The sequence below is a fragment of the Palaemon carinicauda genome, chromosome 9, assembly GCF_036898095.1.
Source record: "Palaemon carinicauda isolate YSFRI2023 chromosome 9, ASM3689809v2, whole genome shotgun sequence".
Taxonomy (NCBI): Eukaryota; Metazoa; Arthropoda; class Malacostraca; order Decapoda; family Palaemonidae; genus Palaemon; species Palaemon carinicauda.
The window spans coordinates 124,271,500-124,293,714 of NC_090733.1; the positions used below are offsets into that span (position 1 = coordinate 124,271,500).

General features: G+C 40.9%; 1 protein-coding gene across 2 annotated transcripts in view; it reads left to right on the forward strand.

The window, feature by feature from the left end:
- Positions 1-22,205, forward strand: part of LOC137647127 (uncharacterized) — a 98,288-nt gene extending 76,083 nt beyond the window's left edge. Inside the window, exons 5-6 of one of the 2 annotated variants that reach the window (XR_011045530.1) lie at positions 17,063-21,471; positions 21,775-22,205. Coding sequence is in view for 1 of the 2 variants with exons in the window: in XM_068380378.1 (XP_068236479.1) it covers positions 17,063-17,842 (780 nt within the window). In the remaining variant the exon portion in view is untranslated. Of the gene's footprint in view, positions 1-17,062 lie in introns of both variants that reach the window. The other variant, XM_068380378.1, reaches the window with a different exon arrangement.
- The last annotated feature ends 10 nt before the right edge of the window (positions 22,206-22,215 follow it).

A 22,215-nucleotide genomic window follows, 5' to 3' on the forward strand; every position in this document is an offset into this window, starting at 1 on the left:
AATCCACGTGCTCCTCGACCCTACGAGGTTGGTTGCTCTTCTCTTCAGAGTAAGAGGGCTTCCTCACTTGAGTGATCCTCCTCCCAGTGTACCTTGCAAGTGAGTGTGTGATTATTTACCACTTTACACTAGCTCTTTTGAGCTAGGTTCTTCGGAGCAGTCTTTTGATTGTGGACTCCAACTTCCTGGAATCTCATCCCCATTCCACCATGCCTTCAGGGCACAATGAGTCTCCACAAGTGGCTGCCATTAACCCTGTTTCAGCCTGGTCATCAGACAGTAGGCACTCCCTCATAGTGTCAGGATCTCCTGGGAGCTCTAGCCCACCCTCAGATCCTAGTCGTCAGAGTACTGCTGTTCTGCATGCTGCTCCTCGTCCCGATTGTGGATCGCCCTTCGCCTCAAGATCGCTCGTTTAGATAGCGTTATCTTGATTCCAAAGCTGCCCATGACAAGACTGATTCCCTGTGGGAGAAGCTGGGTATCATCGCAGTCAAGGTGACCAAGAAACGAAAGAGGCCGCGACAGGAAACGCCACTCCCTGGAGACACCTTACACCCATGGACAACCAGGGGTTCAAGGTCTCCTAGGGAGGTCTCGTTTACAGACAATTAACGACTCGGCAGGTTTCACAACGAGCAGTGGTCCCGGGAAGGAGACTTCCATCTCCTTGCCTGCCAAGCCTCATGTGTGGAAGAATACGAAAATCTTACAAAGAACTGGTCTTTGAAGATTCTTAAGGACCTATCCCTTCGGAATGGCGCTCGTGAGGCACAACCTTTCTTCTCTTTCCGTGACGTGGAACCTCCGTTCTAGGTCTTATTCATCTATCAGGGTACCCATTGACAACCTAGACCCAACCCAGGCTCCTATGGGTGTAAGCTTTGAGTTAGAGGAATCCATTGAGGATTCGCATCATTCAGATAGTGTGCTGCCTTGGCCAGCTAGCTCAAAAGCTCCTCCCACTGAGTGAGGAATCAGATCATGCTTTTGTTCAAGTTTTGGCTTGCATAAGGAAGACCAATGGACTGGGAGAACCATCGTACTTGTACTCCCCTCCTGAAGGGAGAGACAGTCCTTGACTTCTTTTGTCAGGCTGCCTTCGCATTCGGTCTCTTCAGTGGCAACTGAAGACCCTTTGGTCTGAGCACATTGACCCTCCTGACCTTCAGGTGCCAGTAGGGCCAGAGGAAAAGAGAGACTTGAGCTGGTGGTCACTCGATACCAACCTTCTCAAGGGAGTAAAGCTTCTCTTTCCTCCCCTGGATTTGATGCTCTCCACAGATGCATCAAAAGAAGGGGGGCGTTCACTTGTTGCAGCACATGGCCAACGAGCTGTGATCTGATTCTGATTAGCAGTGCTACGTAAATCTTATGGAGATGAGGGCAGCCTTTCTGGGCCTCAAACACTTCCAATAGCTTCTTCCAGGTCACTCTGTAATGTTGATGAGTGACATGATGGTTGTGGCGTACATAAACAAGTAATTAGGTACTTTTTCACGGCAGCGTTGCCATTTAGCCATAGAGATTCTGTGATGGATGGAAGAAAATTAAATCTCCATGTCAACCCAGTTCATTCCAGGCAAAAAGAACATTCTGGCAGACAATCTTAAGAAGGAAGACTCGGACAGTTGGGGTCTTTGAATCTTCGGATAGCCAACTTGTGGGGGTTCACCGATGATAGATCTATTTGCAACGTCTCTGTACCGTAGGCTTCCAGTGCATTGTTCTCCATTACCAGACCCACAGGCAGCCCTTCACAGTGTCTTTCTACATCTGTAGGACCAATGGATGTTTACGTGTTCCCCTTCTGGGTAATGAGGAGGCTCCTCAACAAGGTAAAGGCATCTCAAGACCTGTCAATGACCCTGATAGCATCACTGTGGCAGCAAGCAGAATGGTATTCTGACATCCTACTTCTGCTGATAGGTAGCGAGGGAGCTGTCACCCCTCCATGAACTGCTTTGGCAACCACGCACGATTTTCCACAAAGGTGCCGTATCCCTACAACTTCATGCCAGGAGGTTATCCAGCATCTCTCTAAGAGAGGCTTTTCGCACACTGTTGCAAAATGAATGTCTGGACAACTCAGAAAGTTGTCTATTGCCGTACACCTGGCGAAGTGGACTATCTTCTGTGATTGGTGTCATGGAAGGGGTCACTCTCCATTCAATGCCACTATCCCCTTGATTGCGGAGTTTGTTTTGTACTATGAAGAGGAAAAACACTGTTCGGTCTTGGCGGTGAAAGCTACCACTCGGCCTTGAACTTTGTCTTTAGACTGAATGGGGAAGACATTTATTCCTTGATGGAATTGTCTTTACATAAATGGAGTTTTGACTTTACATGTCCCCATTCTGAAGTTAGACCACCTCCCTGGAACGTAGTGAAAGTACAACTCTCCTTGAAAGGATCTGTTTACGAACTGCTGAGTCAAGCATCAGATTTAGACTTGACTTTTAAGATGGTTTTCCTTCTCGCCCTTGCCTCTGCCAAGAGGGTCAGCGAGTTACTTGGTCTATCCTACGATGTTTCCCATTCAAGGGGATGGGGGCAAGTAGCGCTCAGCTTTGTCCCAGAGTTTGTAGCTAAGACTCAGAATCCGGTTGTAGCAAACTCTAGGTTTGGGGCCTTCCAGATTTTGAATCTTCAGAATGTATCTGATGATCCTGATCAGCTGTTACTATGTCCTGTGACAGCGCTGAGATTCTATCACAAGTGCACAACCAGAGCTTGCCCTAAGATCAAGCACGTAGCTTGTGAGTACTGGGGATTACAAAAAACACCGTCTCCTCATGGATCAGGCAGCTTGTTGATGATACCTTGAATCCCGTCTCTCAACAAGGGAGGAAACTCAGAGCTCATGACGTTATGGGTGTTAGCCCATCCATAGCGTTTAAGAGAAACTTCTGTGTGATGTAGGTAGTCCAAGAGGGCGTGCGACAAAGACAGACTACCTGCAAGACGTAACCCACAGGAATCCAGATACATTTACTGTTGGACCAGTGATGGCTGCTCAACAAGTATTTTAGCTACCTCAGCTTCTTTGCAGGACTAGTAGCAGTCGGTTGAGGGCAGATGTTACGCGATATCTATCTGGGATGAGTGGATAGAATGAATGGAATTTTTGTCTTCCTTTGTCTTCCCCTCTTTTGGGATACAGCATCTGGAAGACTGTAAGTTGACCTACCTCTGGCTGAAATATTACTTATAGCAGGGTATTTTGTTTTGTCCCCAAGCTCCCGAAGAGGTGGAGTTTGGTAATGCCTAAGTTAAGTTTAAAGGTGATCATTGTCACTTTTTTTACTCCTATCTGGTCAAGTCACAGTGCTTGTTTCCACTCATTCACCATGGTTGCCCAGGCCGTCAAACTCTCCAGCTTCTTTAAAGACCGAGAGTTTACAAGGTGTCATGGTACTTTTCTTGCGCTCTTTCAAGCTCAGAACTGTACCCCATGTCAAGTTTTCCAGCCAGTTGGAATTTAGTTTCCCATTCACGTACAGTGAGTGTCCATAGTAAAGAGCAAAAAGGTTGTATTCGTTTAGGAACAAATAACAAATTTGGAAGGAATGTGTATTTTTAAATATTTAACTTAGCCGGTGAATATATAATAGCTGCTGCTCCAGCGGCTCGACAGAAAAACACACAAAAACTCGCGAGCGATCGCTATGAAGGTTGCGGGTGTGCCCACCAGCGCCAACTATCGGCCAGATACCGCATATGCATGTAAACAAGCCTCAATTCTTCTCTGTCGGCCTTAACGACAAGACGTATCATTACTCGCTGTATAACCTGGAGTTTTTCAACAGACTTGGTGAAGTACTTCATTTTGGTTTGAGCTTTCGCAGTGCAGGTGTTTTATCCTCAACTTAAACTCTTGAACTCTTTTTTGGACAGATTTAATTGTTGATGACTTTGGATTGTTTTTTGGACTTTCTTTGACTATTTCAAAATGGCGGACCCATCTCAAATTCCTAGATTTCGTAAGTGTAATGCTAGGGATTGCAATAGGCGTCTTCCAAAGGCCTCTCTCGACCCACATACTGTGTGTTCTAATTGTCGGGGTAAAACCTGTCAATTAGGAGATCGGTGTGAGGAGTGCGTGGGCCTTTCGGAATTCGATTGGCTCGAATATGACAAGTATTCTTGTAAGCTAGAGAGAGATAGGGTGAGGAGGAGTTCCTCTAGATCAGTAGATTTTTCCTCTCCCCATGCCCCTGAACCTAATCCTTCCCCTGTAGTAGTTGTGCCTGAACCCTCTACTAGCACTCAGGAACCATCAATGCGGGATATGTTACGTGCCATTCATGCTTTGGGTGAAAGAGTTGAGTCGTTAGCAACAGATCGTAATCAACTCATGGCTGACGTTAAAGAGCTAAAGTGTCAGAGTGCCACAGCGGAAAATCGTGGGAAAGTGATTAGTGCGCAAAGTGTTTTCAGTGTTGCGACCGAGGGTTCGTCTGTTCGTGCCTGTCGTTCGCCTAGTCCGAGACCTCTTGCAAGCTCCCAAGCCCAGGGGAGAAGTAATGTCGTACGACTTATGGGTTCGAGAGGCCTTGATCAGCGAACAGACGTTCCCTCTATGGTAACAGGCGTGTCTCATCAAGACCGCCCCTACCATAAGACGAGAGAGACCATTTTCTCCTCGTCATCCGAAGGCTTTTCGCATAAGAAACCGTGGAGCAAGGTTTCAAGGCCCTTGAAGCGAAAGTCGGTCCCTTCAGGACAGGTCCAGTGTCCTGGTTGTAGCCATTGGGACAGCTCTGACCCTTTGCAGTCATCGGAAGACTGCTCGCCGCCTAAGCAGAAACGTTACACAGGCTCCGAGAGTCTTGGTGTAGGCAAGGTTGTGCAGTCTCAGACGTTACCCTCGTCTTTTACCGCACCCATTCCCGTTGATCCTAAATGGGTTGTACTGCAAGACATGCAGATCAAGCTCGCCTCCCTTATGGAAGACTATTCTGCTGAAAAGGTTCACGATGATCCTCGCCGCTTAGCTAATCGAGATCCTGGCCTTCAGCCGCCAAAACGAGCCTTTGCTCGTCCTGTTGACGTTGGCGTTACTAAGTCACGTCAGTCACGCTTTGTAGAGCCTCACTCGATGCAGTCCCGTGTTGACTTTCAGCCGCATATGGACGTTCAGCCGCTTCCTAATGCTCTTGTTGACGTTCAGGACGTTCGCCAACCAGCGGAGTTGACTTGTTTTGACGCTGAGCGTCAAACACCGCAGTCAAGAGTTGTTTTGACTGCTCAGTCTAGGCAGTCAAAGCAGTCTCGAGTTGACGTCGAGCGTCCTCCCGCTCCTGTTGTTGTTGACAGTCAGGCTGTTAAGCAGTTACATGACGTAGCGTCCTGGACTGCTACTGATGCACCAGTGCGTGTGGACTCTGCGTGTCAAGCATTGCCAACCCCTTTGCTCGTTACTCAGCAGTTGTCGGACGAAGATCCTTCAGATGAGGACGTTGCTGACCCTCATCATGATGATCATCCTTCGGATGTAGACGAACCTAGAACGGTTCCTCCTTCGATGGACTTTAAGAAAGTCATGTTAATTTTCAAGGAGCTTTTTCCCGATCACTTTGTTACCGTTGCTCCTCGTTCACCACCGTCTGAGTTTGCTCTAGGCTTACCTGCTAACATGCCAGCCTTTACTAAGCTAGTGCTTTCTCGCTCTTCCAAGAGGGCTTCGCGACTTTTAGGCGACTGGTTGGATACCAGGAGGAGTTTGGGGAAGACGGCCTTTGCCTTCCCTCCTTCAAAGCTCTCGTCTAGATCGAGCGTCTGGTATGCCACGGGAGAAGTTCTCGGCTTGGGAGTCCCTGCCTCTGCCCAGGGTGACTTCTCAAGCCTCGTAGACTCTCCCCGCCGCCTAGCCATGAGACGCTCGAAGATTAGTTGGTCCTCCTCGGACCTTGACCATCTGCTGAAAGGCGTATACAGGGCCTTTGAAGTTTTCAACTTCCTTGACTGGTCATTAGGAGCTTTAAGTAGGAAAATCTCGTCTGCTGACAGAGATGTTTCCTTACTTATCATGTCATGTATGGATAAAGCCATCCGCGATGGTTCCAATGAGCTCGCCTCCACTTTTACGTCGGGAGTCTTAAAGAAGCGAGATTCCCTTTGCTCTTTTCTTTCGGCAGGAGTTACTCCCTGTCAGAGATCAGAACTGCTCTTTGCTCCCTTATCAACGTCTTTGTTTCCGCAACAATTGGTTAAGGACATAGCTTCTTCGCTTGTGCAGAAGGACACCCATGACTTGATGGCGTCCTCTGCTCGCAAAGGGACTCCTTCTACATCCTTTGCTGTTAGACCCAGGATCGAGACTCCGGCATCCAGATTTATCCCGCCCTTTCGTGGCAGAGCTCCCAGCAGGGGAAGTGCTCGTGCCGAGGGAAAGAGAGGTAAGAAGAGAGGAGCCAAGTCCTCACGTGGCAGAGTCTGACTGCCCACAGCCTCAGACAGCGGTAGGAGCCAGATTGAAGAGCTTCTGGCAGGCCTGGGAGAAGAGGGGCGCAGACCAACAGTCTGTTCGGTTGCTCTGAGAGGGGTACAAAATTCCGTTTGTATGCAAACCTCCTCTAGTGACAACTCCCATAGACCTCTCTCCCAGGTACCGAGAGGAGTCAAAGAGACAGGCCCTAAACCAAGAAGTGTCTCTGTTGCTAGAGAAGGGAGCGGTGGTGAAAGTCTCGGACCTTCAATCACCGGGGTTTTACAACCGTCTCTTCCTAGTCCCAAAGAAGACAGGAGGTTGGAGACCGGTGCTAGACGTCAGTGCGCTCAACGTTTTTGTTACGAAAACAAAGTTCACTATGGAGACCACGAAGTCAGTCTTAGCAGCGGTCAGAAAGGGAGACTGGATGGTCTCTCTCGACCTACGAGATGCGTACTTCCACATTCCTATACACCCAGATTCCCAACCGTTTCTGAGGTTTGTTTTCAGGAATGTGGTATACCAGTTTCGGGCCCTGTGCTTTGGCCTCAGTCCTGCTCCTCTCGTGTTTATGAGGCTCATGAGGAATGTGGCAAAATTCCTCCATTTATCGGGAATCCGAGCCTCCCTGTACTTGGACGACTGGCTTCTCAGGGCTTCGTCCAGTCATCGCTGTCTGCAGGATCTTCATTGGACGTTGGATCTGACCAAGGAATTGGGACTTTTGGTCAACCTGGAAAAGTCCCAGCTGATTCCATCCCAAACTATTCTATATTTAGGGATGGAGATTCGCAGTCCAGTTTTTCGGGCTTTTCCGTCTGCCACCCGAATAGATCAAGCCCTGCTCAAAGTCCAACTAATGCTGAAGAGAGAACGATGCTCAGTCAGGAATTGGATGAGTCTCGTAGGAACTCTATCATCCCTGGAGCAGTTTGTCTCGCTAGGAAGACTGTACCTTCGGCCTCTCCAGTTCCATCTAGCCTTTCACTGGAACAAGGACAAGACGTTAGAGACGGTCTCAATCCCGGTCTCCGAACCAGTAAAGGCATGCCTGAAATGGTGGAACAGCAATATCAGTCTGAGAGAGGGACTATCCCTAGCAGTTCAGAACCCAAACCACGTGTTGTTCTCAGACGCGTCGGATTTGGGTTGGGGTGCGACCCTGGACGGTCGGGAATGCTCAGGTCTGTGGACCTCAAGTCAGAGGAGCATGCACATCAACGGCAAGGAGCTTTTGGCAGTCCACTTGGCCTTGATGAAATTCGAAAGTCTCCTTCGAAACAAAGTGGTAGAGGTCAACTCCGACAATACCACAGCTTTGGCGTACATCTCCAAGCAAGGAGGCACACACTCCCTCACGCTGTACGAGATCGCAAGGGACCTGCTCATTTGGTCAAGAAATCGAGGCATCTCCCTGTTAACAAGATTTATCCAGGGCGACTTGAACGTCTTGGCAGACTGTCTCAGTCGGAGGGGTCAGGTAATCCCCACGGAATGGACCCTCCACAAGGACGTGTGCAAGAGTCTTTGGGCGACTTGGGGTCAACCCACCATAGACCTCTTTGCCACCTCGATGACCAACAGGCTTCCAATCTATTGCTCTCCAGTCCCAGACCCAGAAGCAATACACATAGACGCATTTCTCCTAGATTGGTCTCATCTGGACTTATATGCATTCCCACCATTCAAGATTGTCAACAAGGTACTGCAGAAGTTCGCCTCTCAAGAAGGGACAAGGTTGATGTTGGTTGCTCCCCTCTGGCCCGCAAGAGAGTGGTTCACCGAGGTACTTCGATGGCTGTTAGACTTTCCAAGAAGTCTTCCTCTAAGGGTAGATCTATTACGTCAGCCCCACGTAAAGAATGTCCATCAAAGCCTCCCCGCTCTTCGTCTGACTGCCTTCAGACTATCGAGAGACTCTCAAGAGCTCGAGGCTTTTCGAAGGAGGCAGCCAGTGCGATTGCAAGAGCGAGGAGAGCTTCTACCATTAGAGTATACCAGTCGAAGTGGGAAGTCTTTCGAGACTGGTGCAAGTCAGCATCTGTGTCCTCGTCCAGTACCTCTGTAGCCCAAATCGCAGATTTTCTTTTACATCTGAGAAATGTTCGCTCCCTCTCAGCTCCCACGATTAAGGGCTACAGGAGCATGTTGGCTTCGGTCTTTCGTCATAGAGGCTTAGATCTTTCCAACAATAAAGATCTCCAAGATCTCCTTAAGTCTTTCGAGACCTCTAAGGAACGTCGTTTGGCAACTCCTGGATGGAACTTAGACGTGGTCCTAAGGTTCCTCATGTCAGACAGGTTTGAGCCATTACATTCAGCCTCCCTGAAGGATCTCACCCTCAAGACACTTTTCCTAGTGTGCTTGGCTTCGGCTAAAAGGGTCAGTGAACTTCATGCCTTCAGTAAGAACATCGGCTTTTCTACAGAAAAAGCCACTTGTTCACTTCAACTTGGTTTCCTGGCCAAAAATGAACTGCCTTCTCGTCCTTGGCCTAAATCTTTTGATATTCCTTGCTTATCAGAGATCGTAGGCAACGAACTGGAAAGAGTGTTATGTCCTGTTAGAGCTCTTAAGTTCTACTTAGCCCGTACTAAGTCCTTACGAGGTAGATCTGAGGCATTATGGTGCTCAGTTAAGAAACCATCATTGCCTATGTCAAAGAATGCTTTGTCATATTTCATCAGATTTTTAATACGAGAAGCTCATTCTCACTTGAATGAGAAAGACCGATGTTTGCTTAAGGTTAAGACGCACGAACTAAGAGCTATAGCAACCTCCGTGGCCTTCAAGCAAAATAGATCTCTGCAAAGTATTATGGACGCGACTTTTTGGAGAAGCAAGTCAGTGTTCGCGTCATTTTACTTAAAAGATGTCCAGACTCTTTACGAGGACTGCTACACACTGGGTCCATTCGTTGCAGCGAGTGCAGTAGTGGGTGAGGGTTCTACCACTACATTACCCTAATTCCAATATCCTTTTTAATCTGTCTCTTGAAATGTTTTTAATATTGTTTTTTGGGTTGTACGGAAGGCTAAGAAGCCTTTCGCATCCTGGTTGATTTGGCGGGTGGTCAAAGTCATTTCTTGAGAGCGCCCAGATTAGGGGTTTGATGAGGTCCTGTTGTATGGGTTGCAGCCCTTGATACTTCAGCTCCTGGGAGTCTTTCAGCATCCTAAGAGGATCGCTGGGCTTCGTGAGGAAGACAGACTTACAAGGCAGAGTAATCGTCTAAGTCAACTTCCTTACCAGGTACCTATATATTTGGGTTTTGTTATATTATAACTGTCAAAAACTCTAAGCATATACGCTGTAAACTTAATTAACTCTGGTCTCTACCCACCACCTTGGGTGTGAATCAGCTATTATATATTCACCGGCTAAGTTAAATATTTAAAAATGATATTTTAATTATAAAATAAATTTTTGAATATACTTACCCGGTGAATATATAAATTAAAGGCCCTCCCTTCCTCCCCAATAGAGACGCAGTGGGACGAGAAGAATTGAGGCTTGTTTACATGCATATGCGGTATCTGGCCGATAGTTGGCGCTGGTGGGCACACCCGCAACCTTCATAGCGATCGCTCGCGAGTTTTTGTGTGTTTTTCTGTCGAGCCGCTGGAGCAGCAGCTATTATATATTCACCGGGTAAGTATATTCAAAAATTTATTTTATAATTAAAATATCATTTTTCCTAACTACAGTGGTACCTCTACATACGAATTTAATTCGTTCCACAACCGACTTCGGATGTAGAAAATGTTCGGATGTAGAAACGAATTTTCCTATAAGAATACATGGTAATTCATTTAATTCGTTCCTCAGCCTAAAAACCCATAATAAATCCTTAATAAATGGCTACACATAATTACACATAACAATAACATAACTGCATAATATGAAAGAAGCATGTAAAAAAGATAATTATAAAGAAACAATAAATAAAAAATGTGTTTTATTGTCACTTTACCTTAGAGACAGGCCAACGCAGGTGTAGGATTTCCTACGCCAGGAGGAGACGGACGATCGGCAAGAAGGTAGACATGGTGTTAACATGTTCTTTAAATAAATACTCTCTCTCTCTCTCTCTCTCTCTCTCTCTCTCTCTCTCTCTCTCTCTCTCTCTCTCTCTCTCTCTCTCTCTCTCTCTTTTGTTCTTCTTCACTGTTAGTGTTAGAGACGGCTATTAATTTTTTCTGAGAGAGATTAAACAAAAATGAGAGATTAAACAAAAATGTGTTGTGTACATATGATTTTTAACAGCGTTAACGAGTTGAAAGACAGTTAAATGTAACTAAAAAAAATATATCAGCGAATCTGAATTCTTTTATTAACTAAAACAAATATTGATACAAACACACTCGTATGCGCAAACAGACACACACGCACGAGGAGACACGATCGGCGAGGAGGTAGAGATGGTGACTGCGATAACATACCGTAACTTACACTACGGAAATTTTAATCTAACTTAGCTTTTTTATTTATTTTTTTTTTTATTATATTTCATATTTTTTTGAATTTTTTTTATTTTTATTTTTTATTTTCATCACTTTCAGTGACGAGTTATGGTATGTTATCGCTGTCACCATCTCTACCTCCTCCCCGACCGTCTCTCTTACTGCGTAGCAATTCTTGCACCTGTGTGTGTGTTTGTGCATACGCACACGAGTGTGTTTGTATCAATATTTGTTTTAGTTAATAAAGGAATTCAGGTTAGCTGTTATTACTTTCTTAGTTACATTTGATTGTTTTTCAACTCGTTGACGCTGTTAAAAATCATATGTACTCTAAACACATTTTTGTTTAATCGCTCTCTCTCTCTCGGAAAAAAAATAATAGACACATCTAACACTATAACAGCGAAGAAGAACGAGAGAGAGAGAGAGAGAGAGAGAGAGAGAGAGAGAGAGAGAGAGAGAGAGAGAGAGAGAGATTTTATTTAAAGAACATGTTAATGCTATGTTTAGAGAGAAACAGAAAAAGAGAGAAGTCTTATTTGAAAGAGCTTGTTAATGCTATCTTGGTTTTCTTTGCTTCACTTTTTTCTTTCTTTCTGTTCATCACGCTGGCCCTTCTCACAAATGATCGTTGCCAACAATCTCTTTGTCCTTTATCCCTATCAACAAAAGGCGTTCTATCTCTTCCAGGGTATTGCTACGATGTCTTGTAATAATGGTGATCCCCTTCGATGGTTATTTGCTTTAATAGCTGCCTTCAGCTTGATGATCCTCGAGATCATAGGCCTATTCCGGCCATATTGTTTAGCCATACAGTATCACTCACTTGCACACTGCTCTCATGTTTTTCTATAATTTCTTGCTTCAATTCTAATGAAAGAATTGCCTTCTTCCTGTACTGAAACTTAGCTTCTTAGGCACCATGATTATAGGTAAAATCAAAAAGGAAATGTGAGAAAAGGAAGAAAATAAGCACTGTTAATAACAGACCAAACAGAGGACAACCACACGATACACACAAGAACAGAGAACTGAGCACTCGACGCTCAATGGCGTAATATTTACTTCGTATGTTGGAGCAACACTTCGGATGTCGTGGCAGAAATTTGGTCGAATTTTACTTCGTATGTTGGGACATTCGTATGTAGAGGTACCACTGTATACAAACTTGAGCTCTTTAAAGGTGGTGACTGGAAAAGACAAACCACCTTTACTGCTCACTATTTAAAGGACTGCACCCGTAGATCTCAGGACGCTTTTCCATTGGACCTGTGGCAGGTGCCCAGCAATTAGTGTAGTGAATATGCTCTGTTCAGGATAGATTGCATAGTGTCTAGGTTAAGGGGCGTGACTCTCGACCTTTGCTTGGAATTTAGAAAATTCAGATTATTGCTTTTTTGGCTTGGAGAATATCTGAATTTCATGGTTTTAATGTTATTAATGAAAACAATTTATTTTATGGTTAAAATGTTCTTTTTCTCACATTTACATATGTGCATCAGGTCGTTTAGGCAATACTTTTCTTATCAGCGTACATGAATAATTAATTTTCCTTGAATTTGAGGTAAAGATACTTATCATAGTCCCCCATAAACTTCACGTGTAACATTTTCTTTCACGAAGGCTGAAAATAAAGAACCTAGTTTCTTTTGATCGTGTCTTGAAAAAATTTTTGTTGCGTTTCTCTAAGTTAGGTTTGTTGAATTTCTTTGCCTGTTTGTATACAGCATATGTTTACAATTCTCAAATAAAACCATTGTTTTCTAGTCTTGGGTAGTGCCATAGCCTCTGATGGTCTTCCACTGTCTTGGGTTAGAGTTCTCTTGCTTGAGGGTAAATACAAAAAATATAAATTGTTTTTTAAATTTTTTATTTGTTATTATTTTCCAAATATCCCGGCTATATTTAGGAGTGGTACCATTTTTTTTTATCTAGTTTGTAATTTGATATTCAGGTATGTCCTCTTATTAATAGACTGTTCATAATGAGAGAAGTCCCAAATATACGGGACCATCTGTGAATTGGATTCTGTATTTGTATCCTGTAGAGGTAACTCTTCCTTTCTAGTGGTCCTGACATCAGTCAAAAGTGTTAGTGAATTGTAGGCCTTCTGCAAAGGTGGCTTTTCTTCCGAGGGTGCAGAACTATTTGCCAAAATAATTCAAAGCTTGCCCAGACACTTGTCATTCCCATTCCTGGGTGCCTTTGTTTAAAGGCCACTCATGAATGGCAGAGGCAAGGGACAGTGGTATTGCCGTATCAAGCAATAACAGCGTTATCTTGATTCTAAAGCTGCCTATGACAAGACTGATCCCCTGTGGGAGAAGCTGGGTATCATCTCAGTCAAGGTGACCAAGAAACGAAAGAGACTGAACTTATTACATATGATCAGCACCCAATCCCCCCTCTCCACCTAAGGAAGGACCAAGGAGGGCCAGTCATTGGTTGCTTATGACTCAGCAGATAGACCTATAGGCTCTCCCAAACCCCCCCATCCTTAGCTCACAAGGATGGTGAGGTTGGAGAGACCAGAGAAACTAGCGCGTTTGAGAGGGATTCGAACCTCAGTCTGGCAATCACCAGGCAAGGACGCTACCACTTGGCCACCACAGGAAATTACTGCATTCCGTGCCTTGTTGAACCATGAAGCCGTACTTGGATAAAGCCTCTTCTTTACGTAACTACTGTATGTCGATAATCAGCGATGATTCTTGTCCTGTGTGAAAGAATGCCTTTTGTAGACATCACAGTCTGGATTAGTTGTCATTATGGGAGTTGGACAGCTGTCAGTTTAATGCCAACCGCTCCCTTCATAAAGTGGTGAATATAGATCAATGGAGATGTAATTTAGAGTTTTCTTGTTTCAATTTATTTATTAAGAAGATTAGATCTATCAGTCCAGTGAGTCGAGCTAGACTTTTACAGAGCTGGCCTGAATAAAATTGGTAGGGAACAATATGATATATATATATGTAATCTAATGAATAAGAAAATTAACATACAGTATAGCAAGTATGAGGTAAGAAGAATAATTAAGAGATAAAGATCTGTGATAAATGGAAATTTAAATTTTTTCTGTACTTGTATAACCTATTCCTCATAGAAATGGAGAAACGTTTTTTGGGGTTTGTTTCAATTTAATGCTTTCCGATTCATTATCCCAAATGCTCAGGCATTTTGTTACTATAAAATGCATCATTGTTGTTCCATAGTCCTTAACGGGGAGTTTAATACCGAGTAGTAAATTTATGACCGATTAAAAAGACATACAGTACAGGTTGTGTATGATTCATGTCGTACTTTGGGTACCCTAATTTTGATGGAAGTCGTTTTAAATTGAGAGGAACTCTCTCTTAATTTTAAACGATGTTTGATTAAATTATTGAGAGGGATAAAAGTACTGTACTTTTGGTATTGATAAGTCTGGTGTCTTTTTATCTTTAGTTTTGTTTTGTCTCGAGTAGCAATTTCTGCATTGCTTTTGTTAACCCCCAGGCTATTTGGAAATTTCCAACCCTTAACCCCCAAGGGGTTATTTTTTTCCCAGCACATTTTGAAGTATATATTTTTTAAATTGCTCTAACAGCCTTAATTTTTGTCGTAGAGAGGTCAGGTTGGTCTCATTCTCTTGGAAAATGCCTGAATTTTTTCAAAAAATTATCAAAAATATGAAAAAAATTTTTATAGCATTTTTTTGCAAGGACGTACCGGTACGTCCATGGGGGTAAAGGGATGGCTTTTGTGAAACGTACCAATACGTCCTTTGGGGGTAAAAGGGTTAAGCTAACCTGAAACTAAAGGCATGTAAGGTTTGGGACTTATTTTTTTAAGTGTTAGTGAATTGTAGGCCTTCTGCAAGGGTGGCTTTTCTTCCGAGGGTGCAGAATTATTTGCCAAAATAATTCAAAGCTTGCCCAGACACTTGTCATTCCCATTCCTGGATGCCTTTGTTTAAAGGCCACTCATGAATGGCAGAGGCAAGGGACAGTGGTATTGCCGTATCAAGCAATAACAGTGTTATCTTGATTCTAAAGCTGCCTATGACAAGACTGATCCCCTGTGGGAGAAGCTGGGAATCATCTCAGTCAAGGTGACCAAGAAACGAAAGAGACTGAACTTATTACATATGATCAGCACCCAATCCCCCCTCTCCACCCAAGCTTGGACCAAGGAGGGCCAGTCAATGGTTGCTTATGACTCAGCAGATAGACCTATAGGCTCTCCCAAACCCCCCCATCCTTAGCTCACAAGGATGGTGAGGTTGGAGAGACCAGAGGAACTAGCGCGTTTGAGAGGGATTCGAACCTCAGTCTGGCAATCACCAGGCAAGGACGCTACTACTTGGCCACCACAGGAAATGACTGCATTCCGTGCCTAGTTGAACCATGAAGCCGTGCTTGGATAAAGCCTCTTCTTTACGTAACTACTGTATGTCGATAATCAGCGATGATTCTTGTCCTGTGTGAAAGAATGCCTTTTGTAGACATCACAGTCTGGATTAGTTGTCATTATGGGAGTTGGACAGCTGTCAGTTTAATGCCAACCGCTCCCTTCATAAAGTGGTGAATATAGATCAATGGAGATGTAATTTAAAGTTTTCTTGTTTCAATTTATTTATTAAGAAGATTAGATCTATCAGTCCAGTGAGTCGAGCTAGACTTTTACAGAGCTGGCCTGAATAAAATTGGTAGGGAACAATATGATATATATATATATATATATATATATATATATATATATATATATATGTAATCTGATGAATAAGAAAATTAACATACAGTATAGCAAGTATGAGATAAGAAAAATAATTAAGAGATAAAGATATATGATAAATGGAAATTTGAATTTTTTCTATACTTGTATAACCTATTCCTCATAGAAATGGAGAAACGTTTTTTGGGGTTTGTTTCAATTTAATGCTTTCCGATTCATTATTCCAAATGCTCAGGCATTTTGTTACTATAAAATGCATCATTGTTGTTCCATAGTCTTTAACGGGAAGTTTAATACCGAGTAGTAAATTTATGACAGATTAAAAAGACATACAGTACAGGTTGTGTATGATTCATGTCGTACTTTGGGTACCCTAATTTTGATGGAAGTCGTTTTAAATTGAGAGGAACTCTCTCTTAATTTTAAACAATGTTTGATTAAATTATTGAGAGGGATAAAAGTACTGTACTTTTGGTATTGATAAGTCTGGTGTCTTTTTATCTTTAGTTTTGTTTTGTCTTGAGTAGCAATTTCTGCATTGCTTTTGTTAAGCTAACCTGAAACTAAAGGCATGTAAGGTTTGGGAATTATTTTTTTAAGTCAGTGCTTTAATACTTTTGTAACAGCTTAAAATTGATTAAGTCTTAATTCTTCCTCCACCTCCACAAGTTTGAATCGCAGGTAAGAAACAGTTAAGGACTCTTTAATTCCTGGTTGCTTGTAGGTTCTCTAACAGTTTAAAATATAGAAATCTTAATTCTTCCTCCACCTCCACAACGTTGAATCATAGGTAAGAGATAGTAAAGAACTCTTCAATTCCTGGTCGCTTACAGGCAGATTTCTATAAATACAATATTCCTAATATATTAATTATATCTGTCCTGCAATATTGATGCATCAGTATACGCAACAAATAAATTACAAATTAAGATTCATTGAAATAAAATAAATTTTTATATCACTAGATGTTTTGTCACACTTTTTCAAAATCCGAATTTTCTTGGTCATTGCTCATGTCTGATGCATTTAGTTGCACTGACTTATCATAAATTTTTTTGTTTATATTAAGGAGGTATCTACCATCTGTCTACCAATCACCTTTCACATCGTCCTGGCTAATGATATACCTTTGTTTACCTATTACCCTTGCAATACCTGCTTAACTGCCTAGTATTATCAGTAGAAGTATTATTAGCCAAGGTATTACCTTGGTTGGAAAAGCAGAATGCTACAAGCCCAAGGGCTCCAAGGGGGAAACTACCCTTGTGAGGAAAGGAAATAAGGGAATAGCATAGAACACTAAATACTGTAGCACTGTGTACAGTAGTTTTCTTTGGAGTTCTATCAAGGATTTGCTTCACTAGAAGTATTTTTTTTATGAAGATGCTACCATGTTAATCCATTAAAACTAATAAAGTTTTGAACGGTACGTTATTTGATGATTATCTTACAGGGAAACTTCAGTGGTGCAGGACAAGCGCACACGTCGTATGACAGGAGAATGTATGGCCTTCCCAGACCAGTATCAAATCATGCACCAACTTATAATCCTGTCAAGCAGAAAATTGATAATCAGTTGAAACACAACATGCTCAAGCAGTACAAGAATCCCCAGCAAATGAAACAAGGTGCTTCATATTATGGCAAAGCAAGTTACCAAAAATATCCACAGGTTAGTAAAAAAAATCAACAGAAAAAGACTGTAAATAACAAAGTAAACCAGAAACCAAAGAAACCGTTGCCAAATTCTAACCAAGCAAAGCCAGATAGTGCCTCGAATGATACACAAAGTAAAGAAAGTAAAGAGGATGTAGAGTTAAATAAGAAAAAGGCAAACTCTAGTGATACTGAAGAAAAACCTATTGTGGATGCACCTTCGAGGAATGTTGAAAGTTCTCCAGAAGATGAAGTTAAACGTGAAGAGGATGGAGCGAGGAGTCTCACGAATGGCGAGTCGCACTGTGAACGTGAAGAGGATGGAGCGAGGAGTCTCACGAATGGCGAGTCGCACTGTGAACGTGAAGAGGATGGAGCGAGGAGTCTCACGAATGGCGAGTCGCACTGTGATTCCGACTCGGAACAAAATGAGAGCAAAGAAACAGTCGTGGAGTCTGAGACAACAAGCAATGATTCAGGCAGTGAAGAACCTGAGCCTGATGCACAGGAGCTAGAAAAGGAGGAAAAAGAGAGAGAAACCATAAATTCTGATGTTGCTTCGGAACAGCAAAACTGAGTGCCCCACAATGTAAACAATATGAAAAGACAAGTATCATTTATTTTTTATTAATTCAGTTCTATCATGTAAAAAGGTAATCATGGATATTTTAGTCAAGGAAAATCAGTTTCATGTTAGATTACGTTCCTTTCCAGAGGAAAAAAAGTGCTGAACATAGTGAATTGAATCCTTCAATAGTTGTGTACCAAAGTTTCCATGACATATTCTGAAAGATTCCAGAAAGGAAACAATTGTACAATATTAGGTATCACTCGGAAACCATATATTAGTCTACTATTTCATTGTGTGACATGGAAAGCACCGTGTTTGAATTTTTTACAGTATAGTTTTTAATATTACCTGAATGATGACTTATTGTTTGTGTTGATTAAGTACAGTAGGTATATACAGATTATGAAGAATTTAGGAAAGTTTTATATACAAATATTTTGTCATATTCTCTTTCAAGATTTCCTATATTGTATTGTTGATTTATATCAAAGTTTATTGGAATTCTGTAAGTTTTTTTAGGAAAACCCATAATTCTTCAATTTGAAATTTTGGTTGATTTTTTTTTTTTTTTTATCCATGTCTGTAATTCAAAAATCAGTTATGGGTTGAAGTAAAGTATAATTCAGGAGTACTGAATAGGCTTTCCTCAATATATTTCAGTTATATTATTATTAATTTGTATTAACACTTGGTATGTGAAGTATCTGAGTTACAATAAGATACAGTATTGTATATATTTCTTACTAATCTGCAGGAGATGTTTATACATTCTATGTTATTCCTCAAGAATTTACAGATGAGATCATCAGAATTTCTTGAATATGCCAAGATTCAGGTTTTAAGAAAAAACTGAGCCCAATACTTTATGATTCTATAAGAAATGAGATTTACTGCAAAAACTTTTCATGTATGCCTTATTGGTCTTACTCAAGTGGAAGATAAGTTTGTGATGATGACAAGGTTGCGCAGTCTTAAGCCAATCATGTTTGAACTTTTACGAAGGGCCCCATTTTGCCAAGTCCAAAAACTTAAGTTTTGTCTCGGTAATGGGAGAGGGGAAATTCATCAAAGTAAGGTTGTTAGACTAGTGGGTAATAGTTCTTAAATAAGGGAGTGAAATTTGGAGCTTTATCAAGTTGAAGAATTGGAACGGCTTGGTGAGAAACGTTCAAATGAAATACATGGAAGCAGAACAGCATGAGCATAATGGTTACTTTAAAGATCCTTTAGTACCATATTGTATACAGTGTTCTGATAATGCAATTGACATTCTTTATAGGAGAGGGTGGGGATTTCTGGATCCCAAATAAGCTTTCATAAAGGGAGTAAAGACCAATGGGAAGTGGAACCTAATGTCTAATTCTAGCCCAGACCTTGAATAAAATACATGATTATTACAATACAGTACTGTACTTTATATGTTTTACTTTACTGCTGTGTTAGCAATACACTGTATCTGTGCATTGAGGGCAGATTATTTGGAAAATTGCTTGGTAAAGAGTATAGCAACAATTGCTATAGCCTTTGAGCATGTGCAGAAAATTAGGATCCTGACTCCACCTCCACTTTGCCATTCTTTTTATCAATAAAAAAAGCTGATTCTTTGAGAAATTTGTCATCATTGCTATGATTTCCATTTCTCTACTGTTGTGTTAACTATGACTAAGGTATATTAGGCACAGTATAATGTCCTTGTTTTTATTTTATCATCCAAAAATCTCCCTAGTATTGAGTTTTGCTACTTTCTAATGTACAGTATTCTTAAAACTTTCCTGGGCTTAGGATTTCAAGTCATCATTCCTAGCAGTCTGCATCAATGCAGTGTCTGAGAGTTTGTGATTGCTGTTAATTGAGAAACTATGTGAGGAAGTGTCGTTTGAAATAGGTTAGGGTGAAAGCTTTTGACCTAACTCATTATATTGACTCGTCACATTTGAAGTCAAAGGCTATTACCTTTTCACTGGGGATATAGACGTTATTGATGTTACAGACGTACTGTATAGTAAAAGCAGTGACATGACACTAGCTTGTGTTTGTCTGCTAACAACCATATAATTGCAGCTCTTAAGGAAATCTTGATTTCACAGAGAAGCCTATAAACCATTGATGGGTACGGAAGGTATATAAATTACCAAGTGAAACTAGCGTACAGTAGATGTTAAGAATTACCGAATAACACATTATTCATTTAGAGCATTTTATATAAGAGTATTTTTTATTCTTATAACAGGATGTACCTGTTTGAGTGGGACAACAGTCCCTAGAAAATGATAAAAGTCATGGGTAAACAGTATACCTCTCTAGTTTTAGCTGCTCTTTCAAATGGTATAATGAGAGAATCCCTGAAAAATTATAAATATGGGATTATACCTTATGTTTTATTTGCTCTTTCATATGATATACCCTACTGTATAAACATTTTGAAGCATTGCCAATGGTAGGCTTTGATTAACTTGTAGTTGCAAAAACTTAATGGCATATAAAAAAATTTAATTAGTCATTATCAACTGTAGATTTTGAGTAACTTGTGGTATAGCCACATATTTTTATCTTCCTAAGAATACAAGTTTTATGCAGGTCCCAATGTTTGGAACCCTGAGTTGAAGAAAATGTTGGTCCGCAATAAGGACAAAAATAAGTTTAGGGTGTGGTTTTGGCAAACAAATTCTTCAGGCTGTGATGCAGCCCAAATTCTATAAAATCTAAAGAAATAAAGATGTTAATTCAAGATTACAGTATCGATAAAGTATTCAATAATTTTGATACATAAAAAAGATAACATGAAGAGGAGCTTCTGCTATGTGTTAATTAATTAAACTATAAATTGAAAGGAACAGCAAGATAGATTGCAAATGTGAGCATTTTGCTTAAAGAATAAAATTGAAGGAAAGGTTTATTATATTTAGCTGTGAATAGTGTATACAGTAAATAGAATCACACAACAGACGTTATTATTATTGTGTACGTACAGCTAAAATATTAGCCCTTTGTTTGACACAGTTTTAGAAGTGTCTAGTTATTGATGTAAAGCAAAAATGTTTAAATGTACTTACAATATAACAATTAATTGCACATATGGAAAGAATCTCCAGCTACAATATTTTTAAAAGTTACTGTTGTGGTATAGTTCCTCTTATCCTTTCTATTTAAGGATTTTACAATTATAGACACAAATTCCATTTTAGTCCCTATTTTAAACAACTGAATTTGCATAACATAATCACTAATGGTGATGGGTATATATAAATATTGTACCTTCATGTTTATCCGTGTATTTGAAGAAAACTCCCTGTTTCTGTGTCTGTGTTCACCTTGACATTCAGAAATACAGTAATGTACTGGATACTGGTTCTGAAATGTATGCCAAGTTGTAAAAGGGACATAACCTGTAATTAATTTTGATACAGTATTCAAAATGTAATAAATCTGTTGTTTTAATCTATACTATACTGTAATATAGGTGTTATTTTTGTTTTGTGCACTGGGTTTTGTATCAAGTTTTGAAGTTTTATAAAGCAGAAGTTGCTTATTCAGATACAATTATGATTAATCAGTACAGTAGTACAGTATTTCATTCCTGTTTCATTATTATTTTAGTCAACCGAGTGAGGTAGGGAATGATTTTATATATTTTTGTTTAACCCTTTTACCCCCAGGCTATTTGGAAATTTCTAACCCTTACCCCCAGGGGTTATTTTTTTTAAGCACATTTTGCAGTATATATTTTTTTAAATTGCTCCAACAGCCTTAATTTTTGTCATAGAGAGGTCAGGTTGGTCTCATTCTCTTGGAAAATGCCTGAAGTTTCTCTAAAAATTATCAAAATTATGCAAAAAAAAAATTAAATAGCAGTTTTTTGCAAGGAGGTACCGGTACGTCCATGGGGGTAAAGGGATGAGTTTTGTGAAACGTACCAGTACAACCTTTGGGGGTAAAAGGGTTAATAAGAAAGGAATGTTAACTGTTTTGTAGCCACTAGATTGTCAGGAATCTAATATCACCTTTACTCAGTTGGAGGACTTGTGTAAGGTGTTACAGACGTATATTTTTACTTTCATTTTTTTTTTTTATAATAAAAGATATATTTCTGTAGAGTAGGTAATATCAAATTTTCAGATTGAGAAAAGTAAGATTCTCTAATTCTTTAACGGGAAAATGTTTGTAATGATGGCTTTAAGATTACTGTGGTATTTGTAAAATCCAGATTTACCTCTTGAGGTATTTCATATGGTAGATCCAATTTTGGGTTGCCTGTCTGCTGGATGACTATGTTATAGTATTTTATTCCTGTATACAAAGATAAATTTTATTATTATATATTGCAGTAACACAAAATGTAACTTCTGTATTAAATACTGTACACCAATTCCTTCATCCGT